We start from the raw sequence: 18,679 nt of genomic DNA on the forward strand, positions 1-18,679 counted from the left end.
CTAGACAAGGCCATGGCCCATGTGATCAGATTAGCTAATTTCCTGTGATTGTGGTTTTCATTCTGTCTGCCCTCTGATAGAGAAGGATAAGAGGCAATGGGAGCTTCCTGAAGGGAGAAACTGACTGAGAGGGAAACTGGGTCTTGTTCTGATGGGCAGGGACATGTTCAATAAGTCTTTAATCCAATTTTCTGTTAATGAGCTGTGCTGTGTTCCCTCGCTGTAATTTGACCTCAGGCCAAACTATGGTGGAGGTGATGAAGATAATGGCGGCCTCCTTCAAAAGGTCCCATGCATGCACTGTTGCACTCAGTGCCCCCAACCTTGCAGCAGGACACCACCGACCCACACCTCCACCAGAGACTCCTGGACACTCACAGGCTTGTCTGGGTCAGTCTCTTGTGGGGTCACTGCTCCTTTCTCCTGGGTCCTGGTGCACTCAAGGTTTTGTCTGTGCCCTCCAAGAGTCTGTTTCCCCAGTCCTGTGTAAGTTCTGGTGGCTCCATGGTGGGGTTAATGGCGACCTCTTCCATGAAGGCTTATGCCATATCCAGGTCTACTGCACCCAGAGCCCCTACCCCTGCAGTAGTCCACTGCAGACCCATACCTTCACAGGAGACACTCAGACACAGTTCTGTCTAAGTCTCTGTGGGGTCTCTAGGGGTCCTGGTGCACAAAGGTTTGTCTGAGTACTCTGTATAGTCAATGGAATTCTCTAGGCCAGAACACTGGAGTTGGTAGCCTTTCCCTTCTATTCCAGATCCCTGAATCTTCCCAACACAGGGATCAAATCCAGGTCTCCTGCATTTCAGGTGATTTCTTTACCAGCTGAGCCACAAGGGAAGCCCTGTAAGAGGTACTTGTGTTTTCTTAATTTTCCTGTGGTATTAGTGTATGAGAATGTCTTCATTATTTGAGCTTTACTTAAAATTTCAGAAGCCTTCAGAAATGCATTTATTATTCCTTAGTACAATTAGTGTTAGATTTTGTCTCAGTTTTTCTCCCTTTCTCAAAAGTGATTGACAAAGTCTACTGTGTAGATAGTAGTTGGAAAAAAAATCTTATAGAGCTGAATAACAATCATATGGGGACTGAAATAGGATTTCAGAGAAAGTCATTTAAGTGAAGCTATTGTGACAAAAGGCAGATTTGCTTCTATTCGAGAAAAATAAAATATAAAAGATGCTCACATTTCACTGAAATTAAGGTATATTATACATTCTTCCTTTTTAAGGTTATCTTAACTAAAAAAACTTCCTGGCAAAAAGTAAACGAGATAAAACTTACTCGTATTCATTATCCAGCTTCAACCACCATCACCGATTTGCCATTTTTGCTTCATCCTTTCACCTTTACAATATTTTTTCCCTGAAGTATTTTAAAGTACTTCTTAAACATGTCACTTTAGCTCAAAGCACTTCTGAATTCATCCCAGAAACAATGAAATATGATCACAACTTTACTTTTGCAGCTTAATTTCAACATCATTATTATAATTAATACAAATTTAAATAATCTCTTATTAAAATCTGATAGCCAGAATTAAAATTTCCAAAATGTCTTAAGCATCTTTTAATAGTTGTTCTGTAAATTGGAATCCAAGTAAGTTTCACTCAGTTTATTTTGTTGCATTTTAAAGCCACATATAGTTTATAACAGCTACTTCTTTCTAGTTATTCATTTTATCACTTTTTTTTCCTTAAAAAATTGTCAAGTTATCTGTAAAATGTTTTACTTTGTGGATTGTACAATTTGATTCCTCTTGGAGTTTTCCCTTTTTTCCTCTTTTTTTTTATGTTTATATATTTCAAAACATTCATAGTAGAAATGTAAATATTTTAAAGATTTTGCTGGCATAGATTGCATATTTGCATTTGTGTCTATGTGTGCCTGTGTCTATTTGTGACATTTTACATTTATTAACTCTAACATGCAAAATTACTTTTGTTATTTGCCTGACAGCCTATGCTTTAACATGGTTCTGGTTTGGCAGGCATTCAACCAATCTCTCATTTCACATATATTACCTTGGCTGTCATAATTTCTCCAACCATGGTGTGTAAATGCTTGTAATGTCCTGGGTGAAATATTATCTGTGAAATATAAAGTCCAGATCTATGGGGTCTTTCCAGTCATTTCTCTTGTAACAACCTTCTTTTATTTTCAATAAAGTATAGGTTTTTGGTTTTTGGTGGTTTTTTTTTTTTTTTCCTTGTTTCTTTTGTTTGTCTGTTTAGGGGATCTGTAGGTTGAAAATTTCAAAGCAAGATTGGAGTAGAAAAACAAATGGAATATATTTACATATATATTTTGTGTTTGTAAAAATATTACAAAAAATAAAAAAAAAAAAAAATCCCATCCATTCTTCTTTTACATTTACTTACTCTACTGGGTTCTTACTAGATGTTTTTGTATCTGAACCTATAATTGTAGGTTAAAAGCAAAGAAGTGGTTCAACCATTCCTTCTAAACTGAAGCAAAGCACCTTAACTAAGGAATTCTTTGTGGTTTTACCACCCAACCTATACAATATTTGCATTTAATGTATGGTAATCAGACTTTCTGCAAATTTAATATTTGGTTAAAATTAAAAAATAATAACTTGGACCCTCTGCTTCAATCTCTTGATTTACCAATTTATCCCTTCAAGTGAATTCCAAGTGACTGACACAGAAACATAGTTTTGTTCATGTTGTAATTGTTTCCTCAAGTTTCAAGTTTTCTTATTTTCCTATTGAAGAAACATGAAATACTTTCATACTCTGGGAATCAAGTAATCTATTAGCTGATCAAATATCACCTTTTAAACAATGCTTCTTTTTATACCTTTTATTCTAAACACACTGCACACCTAGTTTTCTCAAAAACTAGGTCCATGCACTTTTATTTTTTTTTAGCACTTGTGTTCTTTTGTGCAAATATCCTCTTTTTTTCTAGCAAATTTAGGATAGACTTTCAGACCTTATTTAAAGAAGATTTCAAAAGTGAATTATTTTTTATTTCTCCCAGAGTTTTAGCGATTACTTCTGTTTCATGACCATAGCACTTTGTTAGTACTTTCTTGAAAGAACCTCATTCAACTGTAAAAAATATTTATTTTCATATCTGTATTTCTTGGGAAAAATAATGATATTCACTTTTGTGAAATGACTCTGCATCCATCTAGTTAACAGTCTAGCTATATTTTTAAAATACCTTAAACAATAGAAAGACTGACTTTGTGAATATTGGCTTTGGAACATCTGTTTAAATAATTGAGTTTTTAGGAAAAAAGCTAAGTTTTCTTTTCCTTGGCTTGTTTTGAAAGAGCATCATTAATACCTAATAGTAAAGTTGAATGTGATTAGAATATGTTATATCCTATCATCCTTTTATTTTAGGTATGATCCCAAAACAGACACATGGACTATGGTGGCTCCTTTGAGTATGCCCAGAGATGCTGTTGGAGTCTGTCTTCTTGGTGACAGATTATATGCTGTTGGTGGCTATGATGGCCAGACATACCTCAACACTATGGAATCCTACGATCCACAAACTAATGAATGGACCCAGGTAAGACCGTTGCAAGCATAAGTCACTTCACATATAAGAATTTTTTTTCATTTACTTCCTGTGGAGGAGATATGTACATACAACCATGTATTTAGTTGAATTACTCTCTGAACTCAAAGTGACTGATTTTTGTTCATTTTCATGTCATTTTGTAAAAAGTTTATGAAATCATATACTTTTGTGTACTTTTCTATTGTATATTCTATACTTCAATAAAATTTATGTTAGAAAGTGGAATTTATGCTTCAGTGGGATTTCCATTTTATTATAAGTCATGCCAAGGGACAGGGACTGAATTTTAATCAAGAAATAAAAAATAAAAGTGGAACATATTTGTTTACAAACATTTAACTTTGCTTGGTTATAGAGATAACAAAATCAATTGAATAGAAGCTTGTAGAAATTAGCTTTCTGCTTCCCTTTTTTTTGTTTGACTATGTTTGCTAAGTTCCTTGCTACCTATGGCAGAAAGAATATCCCATGGGATGGTGCTGCTGGAAACTCCAAATGGAGCTCTTCACAGCCATAGTCATAAAACAAAAGAACTTTGTTCAAAAAGCTCCCCAGAACAAATAGCAAAGAGGCCTGAATCATCTGTTGCATAATGTATTCATCCCTGGCTGAACACTTTGGTCAAGAAGATGGAGAAAAATAATTGGCTGATCTTAGGTTAACCTTCAACTATACACAGCAATTAGAGATTCAGGATCATGTTCAGAGAAGCTTCCAATCCAGTCAAATATCTGGAGAATATGTGTTGGGATGTGTGTGATCACTGGGGAAACATAAGGGTAGGACACCTTAATTATGGTGGAAAATACCTTAAGCTTACAGTTACTATAGACTTGCTTGTAATGAAGGGAACGGATATGTTTTCAGACTTTTGTTTTAATATTAAATTTGTCTTAACTTTTTTTTTTCAAATCTCTCAATATTTCTTATTTCTCTGCTTTGTCAGAAAGTAAAAATCAAGAAACAGTTAAAAAACAAACAAACATTTTCCCACCAATTGGTACATTTAAATTCCAGAGTCTTACTTAGTTGAAGCAGAATAGTAACATTGTCTCCTCATATTCCTTAATGTATAGAGGGCTTTATTTTTGGTCATAGAAATTGACTAAAATTTATATGAAGAACTTGAACATTGATTGAAGCAAATTTCTAAAAGAAATTCTTACTTTTAAAGATACATAACTTCCTTTGATGATATGTGTTCAACTACAGTATTAAATAGACTGAGTTGGAAGTACAAAATCAAACTCATCATGGTCAGGCTAAAGTATCTGCCTTATGACTCCCAAAGGGGAAATTCTTTGATTTCAATGAAGACAGATGTATTTGACAAAGGAGGAAGAAAACAGGTAGAATGGAGGAAAGACCAGTGTAAATTTGGAGAACTAGGTTCTGTGATTTTCTGTGTTTAACTTTAATTGTGAAAAAGTAGTGTTCCTTATCCAGGGAGAAGAAAACATATAATAAGCTATAATAATTGCACTGAGAGTTTAGAAGATATATTTTAACTCCTTACATTCCCAAGTTCCTAGTTTTACAAGGGAGCAATGCATGGATTATTTTTGATTTGCTAAGGAAGTACAAATTCAATGTTACATATCTTAAGTGAACTGCTTTTACAAATGAATATTAAATAAAGGAGGCTTATGGGCATATAAATGATATAATATAATATTTTCATTACATATTTATAGTAATGAGCCATTATGCTTATCATTCCTCTAAAATTGAAGTCAGAATAATGCGTGTACTATTAATGGGTAGAAACTTCCAACAGCCATTTTCCCTCATCTATGTTTTATTATACTCTTTTGGATCATATAGTATCTTACAAATAGCAAAGTAGTATTTAAAATGTTTTAGAACAAACTTATTTTAGTATAATAGACATTAATTTTAAAATTCCTAAATTAAGATCTTACATCCCTATCTTTTCATTCTTTATATTTTTAAGACTTGCAAGAGGCCATCAGGAAACCCACACAAAAACACTTTGGAAAATTGTCAGGATTCCACGTTACTAGAGAAAGTTCTCACAGTTGCTGTATATTGCCTGTCACTTTCCCTTCACTTACTCCACAGATGGGCAAAATCAATTGGTTATTTCACTTGTTTTTGCCACCATCAAATGGGCAAACATTAGAATAAATAAGCAAATTATATTGAAATATATAATGATGTATATTTGAAAAACTTCCCAAACTAGCTATAATTGGAAATAATGAAAACAGATGAGGGAATATTTGCCAGATGCATGTCTTACATGGTTACATACAGAACACACACATACATGCTTGCATGAGTGTGTGTATTTGTGTTTTAAAAAAATTTATTTTGTCACTTAATTTATATTTTTTGCATTTGACTTGGAACAAAATATGTGTGCTTTAAAGCATAGAAAGAAAATTTTAATTTTGTTTCCTCTAGCCTGAGTAAAATCATCCTTTCAAGTGTTTCTTTGGTACATGGTCACAGTGCTGTCATGCTGCATCTACCTGAAGCTATAAAAAAAAAAAAAAAAAAGAAAACAAATACGTCATTTACAGTCATATATCCAAAGACTGGCATAGTTGCTAGCATGGGTAAGAGACATGTGAAACTTTCTTAAGTGAATAAATTGTGAATTATTTTTGCAACTCAGTTTACTCTGTTGTACATAGGTTTAGTTCATTTGCATAAAATCAATCTGTAAGATATTTAGAATGAGTTTCAGGGAAGCCTGGTAAGACATTTACATCTTGGATTGCTGTTTAATAATTGGTATCATGCCAACCTTTTTAGATTATCATAGTTTAGTGAAAGGTATAATGCTGGAGAGGGAAAAGGGCAGATAGTCAAACTATGTATTAAATAAGATAAAACTGAACCAAGGGAAAGAGAGGGAAAACCCTCAAATATTTAAAATGTACTTATGTACAATATATCAAATGCTTAAAATAGAATGATAAATGCTGGGGTAAGGGAAATACTTAACACTATGCTAGAACTTAAGTGTGTTGGGTAGAGAAATCTTCTTTTGGGAAATTATATAAATAGAATGTGGAATGGCAAATAAATAATAGTTAAACAGATAAAAATATGGGGAATGGTTTGGTTTAAGAAACAGAATTTTTAAAGAGTCATGGGAAAGAGAACACATGGCATGCTTCACTGAGCAAGAAATAAAGTGATGAGAAATAAGTTTGGAGAGATAAAATGGGTCTTTATGATATAAGGTGAGAAACCATGTTATAGAATCTTGACTTTACCATGGACCAAAAGAATAGTTAATGAAGGACTTTAGGCAGGGAAAGCAAATACTCAGAATTGTATTTTAAAATAACTGCACTTGATAGGATGGGAAAATTGATTAGGGGAAAGAAAGATCAGAAACTTATTAGGATATACTTCACTAATTCACTGTGAAGTATTGGTGGGAATTTTTTTCTTCTTTCCTTCAATTTATTTATTTATTTGCTAATCTAAAAATTAAATTGACATAAGACAAATTAATAGGAAAAAAACAAACTTAATTTTATACATATGGAAACCCCATATGGACTCAAAGAAGTGACCAAAAGCAGGAAGCTCTTATACTGTTTTAGACAAAGAAACAATAAATACATAAAGAATTTAGAAGACAAAGTGGTTTGGGATTAGGTAGTAAATTAGTGAAGAAGTTACAAGGTTTTCTGACACAGCCTTCTTGGCCCTAAATTCCTTATGTCTGGTGATAAGGATGGCTTTTATGCTTCTAGTAGAGAGAGGGTACCATTTCACATGAAACATTTATCTCCTGCTTTAAGGGGTCAAAGGAGGGTCACAGTGCCCCTTCTGCATGAAGTATCACTCAAGTATCTTTAATTCAAAATAATCAACGTGCCAAAATAGCGTATCCTGGAGTGGGTTATTTTACTCCCCTTTCACACTTAGGGTGAAATTGTAACCTGAACTTTTTGAAGATAGTAGGAATGGTGTAATTCAGTTGGTAGGAGAGATAATTATAAGACTTGATGTTATTCAGCTGTAAGGGTGAGGGAAATGAAACTAAGGGCTGTAGATATTCTTTAGGTTCCTGTCTTGAGTAATTGAGTAGAAGGATAAAAGAAATAATAGAAAGAACAGTAAACTTGGGGCAGTGGCGGGGGTGCAGAGATTCATTTATACATGCAAATATAAGCATGTATAGAGACATAGATGCAAATGTAGATAGAGGTATACTTCATCTGGAACTATGCATAGTACTTTTCCGTGCTGAATGAACATCAGAGAGCATCTGGGGAATGCTTCAAAAATCCTACTCAGAACTCATGTCATCCCTATTGGATGGTGGGCCTTGAGTACTTGTATTTTGTAAAAGCTCCTTAGATGGCTCTGACATGAAACAACACTTGAAAATCATTGGAAACTAAAAGAGAGACAATGCAAACTGTGCAATTTGAGTCAGAAATATTGCAAATTGTAGACCTAAATGTTACCAGATTTATATCTCTTCATGCTCCATTCACTGTAATATAGAGATGACAACATATGATGGGATTATAAAAGTGACTGTGGTGATCAACAAAAATTATTCTTAATACACAATATGCTATCAATATATCACATGCTCCTTTTTGCCTTTCACTTTGAGCAAATATCTGTGAAAAAAAGAGATATAACATTAACCTTTTTAAAAAAGATATTGTATTAAATGAAAGGTACAAAAAATTATATGGGAAGATTTTCTATTTCGGTTTTAACCTATAGAAAGATAGCAGGTGACAATAAGCACAATTAAAAGAACTAATGTATAATTAGATAATGGTGGTAATTTTCATATGTAGAGGGTGAGATAGTGTCCTTTCTCAATCAATAAGATAGTGTGTGTGATCTGAAGTTATTTTGCTCTCTGCTACTTCATTTGCTACACTTGATTCATTTTATTTTCAGTTTGAAATAATATCCTGTAATTTCTAGCCTACCTGATATTTTTATGTGAATGAATTATTCTTGGGAAACTGTATCTAAAAATCAGTGACCTGAAAAAGTTCAAATTATTAAATTCTTAGCTTACCTCCATGGAATAAATTTTCATTATAAATTCTTTAAAATTATTGTTTTCAATATATTTCTAGCCAATTTCGTATTCAGGATTAATTTTTAAAAATCTCAGTTCTAAAAAAAAAAATCTCAGTTCTAATCAATAACAATAATACTCATAATATGGATTTTAAAATAGGCCCTGTGTAGCAGCTGTAATTATGTTCTATTGATGACAGCATATTGAAATCACATCATTAAATATTTCTGTTTAGAAAGAATTCATAGCACATTTTATTCAGTATAATATCTTTGGAAATGACTTCCCAGTGACTTCAATATTGAAGCTACTATTTCACCTAAAATATACTCCAAGCTATCAATTTGAAATTTCATCAAAAGTGTCTCCAGGCAAGCTGCATAAAAAATCTTTGCTGAAGATTTTCCTATAGAAGCTTCACTTCACTAAATATCATTAAAGAATTTATTGCTTTTATCAAAAATTCCACAAATAATTGTAGGCTTTAAAGACTTCAATATTTATATTATTTTATATAAATGCCATTTTCATTGTTTCCATGTTTATTGTATTACTTGCCGATACATTGGGAAATGATAATCATATTCATTAATGATTTTCATGGATATGAATGAATGATTTAAGTACATTATAATCTGCATATTTTTCCATGACAATAGAATGTGTCTTAAATCATATTTCATCTTGGGAAATGATAATTATATTCATTAATGATTTTCATGGATATGAATGAATGATTTAAGTACATTATAATCTGCATATTTTTCCATGACAATAGAATGTGTCTTAAATCATATTTCATCTTTTTCAACAGATGGCTTCCTTGAATATTGGGAGAGCCGGTGCCTGTGTAGTGGTCATCAAGCAACCTTGACTTATATTTTTGGAGAGATTCTATCTGCTGGAGTGGTTATTTTTATATCAGAGGGCAAGAATGAGAACTTCTGGAGATGCAAATTCTTCAAGAAAAAAGATTTTGGTAGATTTACCTACTGAGATCAAAAGAGGTAGAAGATGAAACAGAATTATGGGAAACAAGAGAACATCAAACTGCTGTGGGAACACTATCTGGTTGTATGTTAGTTCAGGAATGGTTATTGGTAATTTGTTTTGTTTTGTAGCATACAATAACTAGAGTTACCAAAGGCTCGTTTTTCTTGGGCAATTAAAAGGAGAGATAAAGATTTGTGACATGGATAATTTCATGACTAAAGCTTATTCAGTGTTCTATCATCTGTGACGATATTCCAGAGGATTTCAAGAGTAGAAGACATGATATTTCATCTGACAGAATCTGATTGATTCTGCCCTAATTTCCTAATCAGATGTGGTCATACCAGGAGGTGGAATGATACTTTATTAAACAAACATGCTTTTTCCTAATTTTCCTAAACTTTGAGGACAATTAGAGAAACAGATTCATGCTTGCCTCTTGCACTCAGAAAACAAATCAAAGCTGCATATATCATCCAGGAGGATGGTTAAATTTTATTGCAACTGTATTAGCAATTGGAAGTTGGCAAACACAAAGGATTGTTTTCATTAAGCTTACCATAACACTTTGCTTTTTGATCACACTGAGAATCAATACAATTAAAGGCTTTTGCCTTATGATGAGTTCAGTGTAAGCATGGAAACCAGTTATTCTGAATGTTTTATGTATATATATATATATATATATATATATATCCATATATATATATGTATATATATCCATTGCATGTTGAAGTACTTTAGAATTTTGTTCATAAAATATCTTAGAATTTTGAGGGAGAAATCTATGTACATTCATTTGCAGTGTTAATGACCATTGTCAGAAGGAGGGCAGACTTCAGACCCTCATTCCCTACTTTTCAAACTTGCTACATTGATAAGCACATTATTTTATGCCAAATGTTTGTAATTGTTTAAAGCATATAGTGGAAATGTTATACAATGTCTTCAATAGATCCAGGTAAATGTTAAATATAATTAATAAATAATAAAAAATTTGCTTTTATCAGTGTATCTTTTTTCAATAAATTTTAATTCAGAACAGAATAAAAAACTTGACAAGTTATTCGGCAAAAATAGGCAAGTTTTGTTGCTTGACCTCTCATAAATCAAGGAGTATATATTTTCATCAAAATAAGCTTATTTCCTCCTAAATACTATGCTGACACAAAGTGCAATCTCTATTGATTTTTTTGTGTGTGCGTGATTGCTTGCTTGAGACAGTTAGCAATAATGCTTAGAAAATTCATATCCCATAATGAAAGTGTTGATAATCATGCAGGAACTATCAATAGAAAGAAATTCCCTCATTTTGAGTCAGTGTAAAACATGTAATTGAGTGTTATTGTTGGGTAGTGGAAAAATACCAGAAACCTAGAAGCCAAAGAAAATATTGATAGTTTATGTAAAGGAAATAATAGGAAATCCAATGTTTTCCAATGTGTATATGTGATCAAATGTTATCAGTCACATTTTATTTCAGAAAATAACACAATTATAAATACAAGATGTTAAGAAAGTATCAGTGATTTCTAATTGTAGTTAAAAGATGTATAGCATGAAATGCATATTTTAGCCATTTCAATTTGTGAAGTTTAGGATTTTTTTTTTGCCTATGTGTTCTCTTCAATACATAGAGTGTGTGGATAATATCAGCTAACTGGAGGGGACAACTTATACTTGAAATGTTAAAGAATAGAGGGGAAAGTAAAATGGTGTATATCTATTTTTCAACCATTAAAAGTTTGTGGCAGTCATATTTAAAACTTGGTTAATACATTTATCAATGTTTTTACAAATAATTTTTTTCCCTAAGAGAAATATTCCACCAAACAAATTTGTTGTATCTAACCAAATAGTTTCTATATGCGAAATATATTAGCTTGCTAATGCTTGCATTTCATACTATGAGTGTACACATCCAATTTACCATTCAAGGAAATTGAAGAGCAGTTTGGGGAATAAACTCAAAGCTTATATGACATAGGAAGAATGGATATTATTGTGTCATTTACTGAAAATATATTGTCCACCAAGGTTACATGCTAAATGAGTTTCAGGATCTACCACCTACCCTGCTATGACTCCAATCCAGGATTCTTGAAACTTAACTTTGTCAACTGGTATTCAACTAATTCAGCTATGCTAAAAACCCCACTTTGGGGTGAAATTTCTGCTAAAGACAGGATTTACTATTTGGCTGTTTAATTAATAAGGTATACCTAGAGAAAAGAAGCATGTTAATAGAAAATATTATCAACGTGGCTAGTTTTTTCTAATATACTATTCATGATTTTTATAACATTAATGTCTCTGAAGCATAACTTATTTTTATAAGTAATTCTATTTAATCTTCAAATATAGTATATCTTTTTTTTTTTAATTTTCCTTGTCCTACCACATATCATGTGAGATCTTATTTCCACAGACGAGGGATCAAAACTGCAACCCCTGCAGTGAAAGTACAGAGTCCTAACCACTGGACCACCAGGGAAGTCTCTGTGTAATCTTCAAATATTTTCAATGTTAATGATTGCTATTAATGATACTAGGAATATATAATATACAATTGTCCCACTCTATCCATGCGGCATTGACCAAAGACCTGCCCTGGGTATCATAGTCTGTAGATGCTCAAGACCCATAGTCATGATTCACATTCGTGGGTCCCACCAACCTCAGACTGTGTGGTACTGTATTTATTGAAAAAAAAATCCATATACAAGTTAACCCTTGCTGTTAGAATCCATGTTGTTCAAGGGTTAACTATAGTTCAAAATTATTTATAAAACATGCAAGCACATCCTAGTGTCCATACATGGTAGTACTGAAATTTTTAATGTCACACATTAAAATCCAATATAACACAAATTTACAGTTTGAATGTAATAAAAAATAATATTTGTATGTTTCTCCTGGGTAGATACTGCAACAAAGACCAAATAAGACTAGAAGCATTAGTGAAATCAGCTAAAAATGTCTAAGGAAATTAAATTATTAATTACTTTATGTATAGCTTGAAGAAAACAAAAAAATATATTTAGAAAATAAAACATTTAAGTAATCTACTAAAATCTATGATAAAACAATAACTTAGAAAATTAACATTTACATATAGGCTAAAACACAATGTTGAAATATCTAATCATATTTCTAGATTGAAATGTTACTATAAAATTTTTAAGATTCTGAGGCTTTGGGGAACTCTTTAAACTTATCCATGTCACTCTTTAAAACTGTGCATAGTGATTTTAGTATTTTAAAAGATGTGAAAGTAGCAGTAGAAGTAATAAGAGAAATAAGAATCAAAGTTAATCTTTTTGGCAAGAAGGGAAACAATTTGCTATCCCCAAAATACCTTTTTTGGAGTATTTGGACATAAGGGTTATCCTGAACTGGCTATTTTTTTAAGAAACAGCAGACACAGGATAATCTCTGAAAACTAGGTAGACATTCTGTTAGAGACATTTGTATTTATATGAGAAATTCCATTTGTAAGGGCATCTCCCTCTCTGTACAAGAAGAGGATGACTACATATCTAGAGACTCTAACAATAGAAAAAGCAAATCTGATTAACCACCTTACCCTACTTACTGGGATTTTACTGCTCCCATTGGTGGCTCCTCCACACTCCAGTATCTTCTTTTGTCTTTAGCTTAAAATAATAAGCTTTGCTAAATGATTTTAATGCTTTTCTAGATATGAGAAGATGCAAAAAAAAAAATGGCTCAGAAAATTTTCTGAAAATATCTAACTATGTAAAGACCTTGATTTGTCAGTTTTTCCCAAAGCACAGAGTGTCTCATTCTTGATATCTGCCCTAAATATACTTCAGGATGATTTTTAAGTTCATTGACTGCAGTGGCTAGGGACTTCATCCTTATTAAAGAAAATAGTCAGTGACAATTTTTCATTCACACAGGTGGTGATCATCTCACTTTATTTTATGAATGTGATATCTTTAAATCCTTAAGACTTTGATGGTAAAAGAATACTTGTTTCCTATTTCACTGCTATATGATTTTTTTTTTTTCCTAACACTCTTGGTCTTTTTCACTGTTCATTATTCCTCTAAATGATAGTGAACCAGTAGTATTGCAACAGATTGGTGACAGTGGTGGGAAAATAAATTAAGTAAACAAAAAAACTTCTCCAATACAGAAAACCCTGCCACAAAAGTACTAGAAAAAATTTATTATTTAATAAGCATAAAACTAGAATGTAATACACATCACTCATAACACTCTATGAGGTGGCAAAGATAGAAAGCTCATCCTTTTCTGTAGCCAAGCAGACACAACTCATTAGACTTTTTTTTTTAAATAAGAAATAAGAAAATTTTTTCAAAATAAGAAAGTTCCTCTTATTAAGTAAGAGGAGCTGAACATTTGTCATATAGTTCATCCTAGCTTTACCCAGCAATTGCTTAAAAAAAAAAAAAATCAAAAAACAAAAACCTACTAATGTGACTTGTTAAACTTGAACACCAATTTCAGCCATTATTTCTCTGAACGACTGAACTGAACTGAACATTTGCTGCTTGGGCTTGGAGGGAATCCAATGTATAGTATAGTCCTCCTCACTTAGTTTTTGAACCCATTGAAAAATTAGACAAAATAAAAGTAGAAGAGAAAAAAATTACTTTTATTCCTAATAAAGTTTATCCTGGAGTACAGGATTACTGACTCCTTAGTTGGTACCTTCATTGAGAAAACTGAGATGTAAATAGTTTACAGAGAAATAATGGCTGAAATCGGTGATGCCATCCAACCACCTCATCCTCTGTCATCCCTTCTCCTGCCATCAATCTTTCCCAGCATCAGCGTCTTTTCAAATGAGTCAGCTCTTCACATCAGGTGGCCAAAGTATTGGAGTTTCAGCTTCAGCATCAGTCCTTCCAATGAACATCCAGGACTGATCTCCTTTAGGATGGACTAGTTGGATCTCCTTGCAGTACAAGCTAGGTGAAATGTGTATATGGTAAGCAGATAATTCCATTTACAAAACCTTACAAGTTTTACAAAGGAAGATATATGCAAGAGAAATTGTCTGTTCATTCTATGCCCATTATTTTGCAACTGTTTTAGTCTCACTGAGACCAGATAGGACAGAAGTAATCCCTGGTCTCAAGGAGCCAACTTTGGCTTGGCAAAATAAATAATTATGTTTAGGCCAAGATGTCTTCTTTGGTGGGGGGAGGAAATATCATAGGTTTTATTAGGCAGATTGCCTCTTCTTTCCCTTGGGAATGATGAAAGTCTTACCTGAGAGATTACTTCATTGGTGATGATCAGAAAATTCTGAACTGCGTGATTAAAATTACATTTATGAAAGTCAAAATGGCAATTAGGTTAGGTATTAAATCTATGTTTGGTATCATGGACTTCAGCACAAGCAATACTGTTTTAGGCCTACAGTCTTCGTTTTAACACTTAGAAGGGCAAACCACTTCCCTTGCCTACTGAGAAACTTGCATTTTCAAAATGAATTATATTTAGAATTGGTATATTAGCTCAGTTGGTAAAGAATCCGCCTGCAGTGCAAGAGACTCTGGTTTGATTCCTGGGTCTGGAAGATACAATGAAGAAGTGAAAGGCTACCCACTCCAGTATTCTTGGGCTTTCCTGGTGTCTCAGTTAGTAAAAAATCTGTCTGCAATGTGGAAGACCTGAGTTTGATCCCTGGGTTGGGAAGATCCACTGGAGAAGGGAATGGCTATCCACTCCAGTATTCTGGCTGGGAGAATTTCATGGACTGTATAGTCCATGGGGTTGCAGAGTTGGACATGACTGAGCAACTTTCATTTTCACTTTCATATAGATAATGGAGAAAATAAAACCCACAGCATCAGCATCTTTTGTATTAAACTGAGGGAAACTATTAAAAAGTTTGTGTTGGGAGCCAAGATAGCAGAGGAGAAGAGGCAGAGTTCACGTCTCCCCAGAATTAAGTCAATTACCAGATGCTGGTGAGCCAGGCTGATGGAAAGAATCCCTGAGAAACCAGTAGGATTTCAGGGGAGAGAGTAACAAAATGGAGATGGGTTTGGGCTGGCACATCTGACTGGCAGCTGGGGAAGAGGAGATGTTCACATGACTGGAGTGGCAGACTTACCTCAGGGTGATTCAGTGGGGAAGGAGGGACCCTTGGGGCTTGGAGGATTGGGGATAACATTCCTGATGTTTCCTCCACCCACTTGGCTAGGGGAGCCTGCTGGGGTCCCAGGCCTGGACCTATGCCCTCTGATCTCCCTTTGCCTGTGTGGAGCCTGATGCCATTGGATCAGGGAAGAGGAGGAATCTGATGGGCTGGGAGAGACCCTTAAGCTTTGATGTGTTGAGTTAGCCGCCTGACTTTCCTCTGCTGAAGCCTGGGGCAAATTTCTCACATCTAAGGCCAGAGGTACTCCAGGGTCCCTCTGAGTCAAACTGAGGCTTGGATTTGCCCCCCCACACACAGAAAAACCCCAGCCCAGACACTTTTCTGGCATCATGGATCCTGAACCTAGACCCTGCCCCCACCTAAGCCCTGCCACTCACAGCCAACACTTTTCCTGATTTATTGTTTTGGAAGGGGTTTGTTTTTTGGGTTTTTTGTTTGTTTGTTTTTGCTTTATTTTTGTTCTTTGCTATTGGGGTTCTGTTTTACTTCTGATGGTTTTTTCATATATCTTCTTAGTTTTCTAATACACCTGTTAGTTTCCAGATTTATTTTATTTTGTATTCTTTGTTATTGTTCTCCTTTTGTCTTGTTCTCTATTTTTCTTTGTTCCATGCCGTGTGGGATGTGGAATCTCAGTTCAAGGACCAGGAACTGGGGCTGAGCTCCTGTGGTGCGGGCACTTAGTTTGAAACACTGGACTAACCTCAGATCCCAGGGAATATTAATTGGAGTGAGGTCTCCCAGAGATCCACATCTCAACACTGAGACAGCTCTAACCAGTGATGTTCAAACACAAGTGCTGGAAACCTCAGGCCAAAAAACCTGTAATACAGGAACACCATCCCACCCATCAGAAAAAAAAAAAAAAAAAAAAAGAAATGAGACAAGAAAAACATATGTAACAGATAAAGAGGCAAGGTAAAAACCTGAAAAAAACAAAACAATGAATAAGAAATAGGTATCCTATCTGGAAAATAATGTATAGTAAAGATAGTAAAGATGATGCTGAATATCAGAGATAAAATGGAAGAAAAAATGCAAGAAATATTTAATGGACACCTGGAATAATTAAATTGCTCCAGTCATGTCTGCCACTTTGCGACCCCATGGGCTACAGCACACAAGGCTCCTCTGTCCATAGGATTCTCCAGGCAAGAATACTGGAGAGGATTACTCTGCCCTCCTCCAGGGTATCTTTCAGGTCCAGGGATTGAACCTGCATCTTATTATGTCTGTGCATTGGCAGGCAGGTTCTTTACCACTGATGCCACATGGCTTCTCTCATGGCTCAGTGGGTAAGTAATCTTTCTGCACTGCAGGAGACACAAGAAACATAGGTTCGATCCCTGGGTTGGTCAGATCCTTTGGCGAAGTAAATGGCAACCCACTCCAGTATTCTCACTTGGAGAATCCCATGGGCAGAGAAGACTTGTGGGCTACAGACCATGGGGTACCAAAGAGTTGGACACAACTGAGTGATTACCATGACTATCACATGCTAAAAGAACTAAAGAATAAACAAACAGTGATGAACAACACAATAACTGAAATTAAAAATACTCTAGAAGAAATCAGTTGCAGAATAACTGAGGCAGATGAACAGGTAAGTGAACTGGGAGATAGGATGGTGGAAATAACTGCTGAAGAGCAGAATAAAGAAGAAAGAATGTAAAGAATAGAAGACAGTCTCAAAGACTTCTGGTACAATATTAAATGCATCAACATTTAAATTATACTGGTCACAGAAGAGTAAGAGAAATAGAAAAGATCTAAGAAAATTTGCAAAGATCATAGTCAAAAACATCCTTAACATGGGAAGAGGAAATAAAATAACTAACCAAGTCATAAAGCAGAGTCCCATACAGAATAAGCCCTAGAAGAGCCACACCAAAACACATATTAATCATAGAACCAAAAATTAAACACAAAGAAAAAAATATTAAAAGCAACAAAGGAAAAGCAAAAAGTAACATAAAAGGGGGGTGTGTGTGTGTGTGTGTGTGTGTATACGTTCACTAAGTTGCTCCAGTTGTGTCTGACTCTTTGCCAACCCATGGACTGTAGCCCACCAAACTCCTTGGTCCATAGGAGTCTCTATGCAATATACTGGAGTGGGTTACCATGCCCTCCTCCAGTGAATCTTCTCGACCCAGGGATTTTAACCCATGTCTCTCATGCCTCCTGCATTGGCAGGTGGGTTCTTTACTACTAGTGCTATTTGGAAAACCCTAACATGTAAGGGAATCCCCACAAAACTATTAGCTGATTTTTCAGAGGAAACCATTCAGGCCAGAAGGAAGAGTCAGGATATATTTAAAGTGATAAAAAGTAAATAAAAACAAAAACAACAAAAAAAAAAAACCACACACAAAGCAAAAGCCTACTACCAAGATTACACTGTCTGACAAGGGTCTCATTCAGATTTAATGAAAAAATCAGAAGTTTTACAAGCAAGCAAACACTAAGAAAATTCAGCACCAATAAACCAGACTTACAACAAAGGCTAAAGGAACTTCTCTAAGCAAGAAATGCAAGAGAAGAAAAAGACACAAAAACAAACATAAAATAATTAAGAAAATGGTAACAGGAATATACATATCAATAATAACCTTAAATGTAAATGGATTACCCTTTTACACCATTGGCATGAAAGTAAATTGCTACAGCCATTATGGAGAATAGTATGGAGGTTCCTTAGAAGAACTAAAAATAGTGCTACCTTGTTACCCTGCAATCACACTCTTGGGCATATACTTGGAGAGAAACATGATTTAAAAAGATACAAACACACCAGTGTTCAATGCAACACTGAAATTGGTCAAGACATGGAAGTAACTTTAATGTCCATTGACAGAGGAGTGGATGAAGAATATGTGGTACAAATATACAGTGGAATAATACTCAACCATTAAAAATGA

At 34.2% G+C, this 18,679-nt stretch overlaps 1 protein-coding gene across 1 annotated transcript in view; it reads left to right on the forward strand.

Moving 5' to 3' along the window:
• The window catches only part of KLHL1 (kelch like family member 1), a 489,854-nt gene extending 479,250 nt beyond the window's left edge, over positions 1-10,604 (forward strand). The window contains exons 10-11 of the mRNA XM_070471593.1: positions 3,381-3,552; positions 9,420-10,604. Coding sequence (XP_070327694.1) covers positions 3,381-3,552; positions 9,420-9,479 — 232 coding nt within the window. The 3' untranslated portion in view covers positions 9,480-10,604. The remainder of the gene's footprint in view (positions 1-3,380; positions 3,553-9,419) is intronic.
• The last annotated feature ends 8,075 nt before the right edge of the window (positions 10,605-18,679 follow it).

Source organism: Odocoileus virginianus, chromosome 8 (assembly GCF_023699985.2).
Source record: "Odocoileus virginianus isolate 20LAN1187 ecotype Illinois chromosome 8, Ovbor_1.2, whole genome shotgun sequence".
Taxonomy (NCBI): Eukaryota; Metazoa; Chordata; class Mammalia; order Artiodactyla; family Cervidae; genus Odocoileus; species Odocoileus virginianus.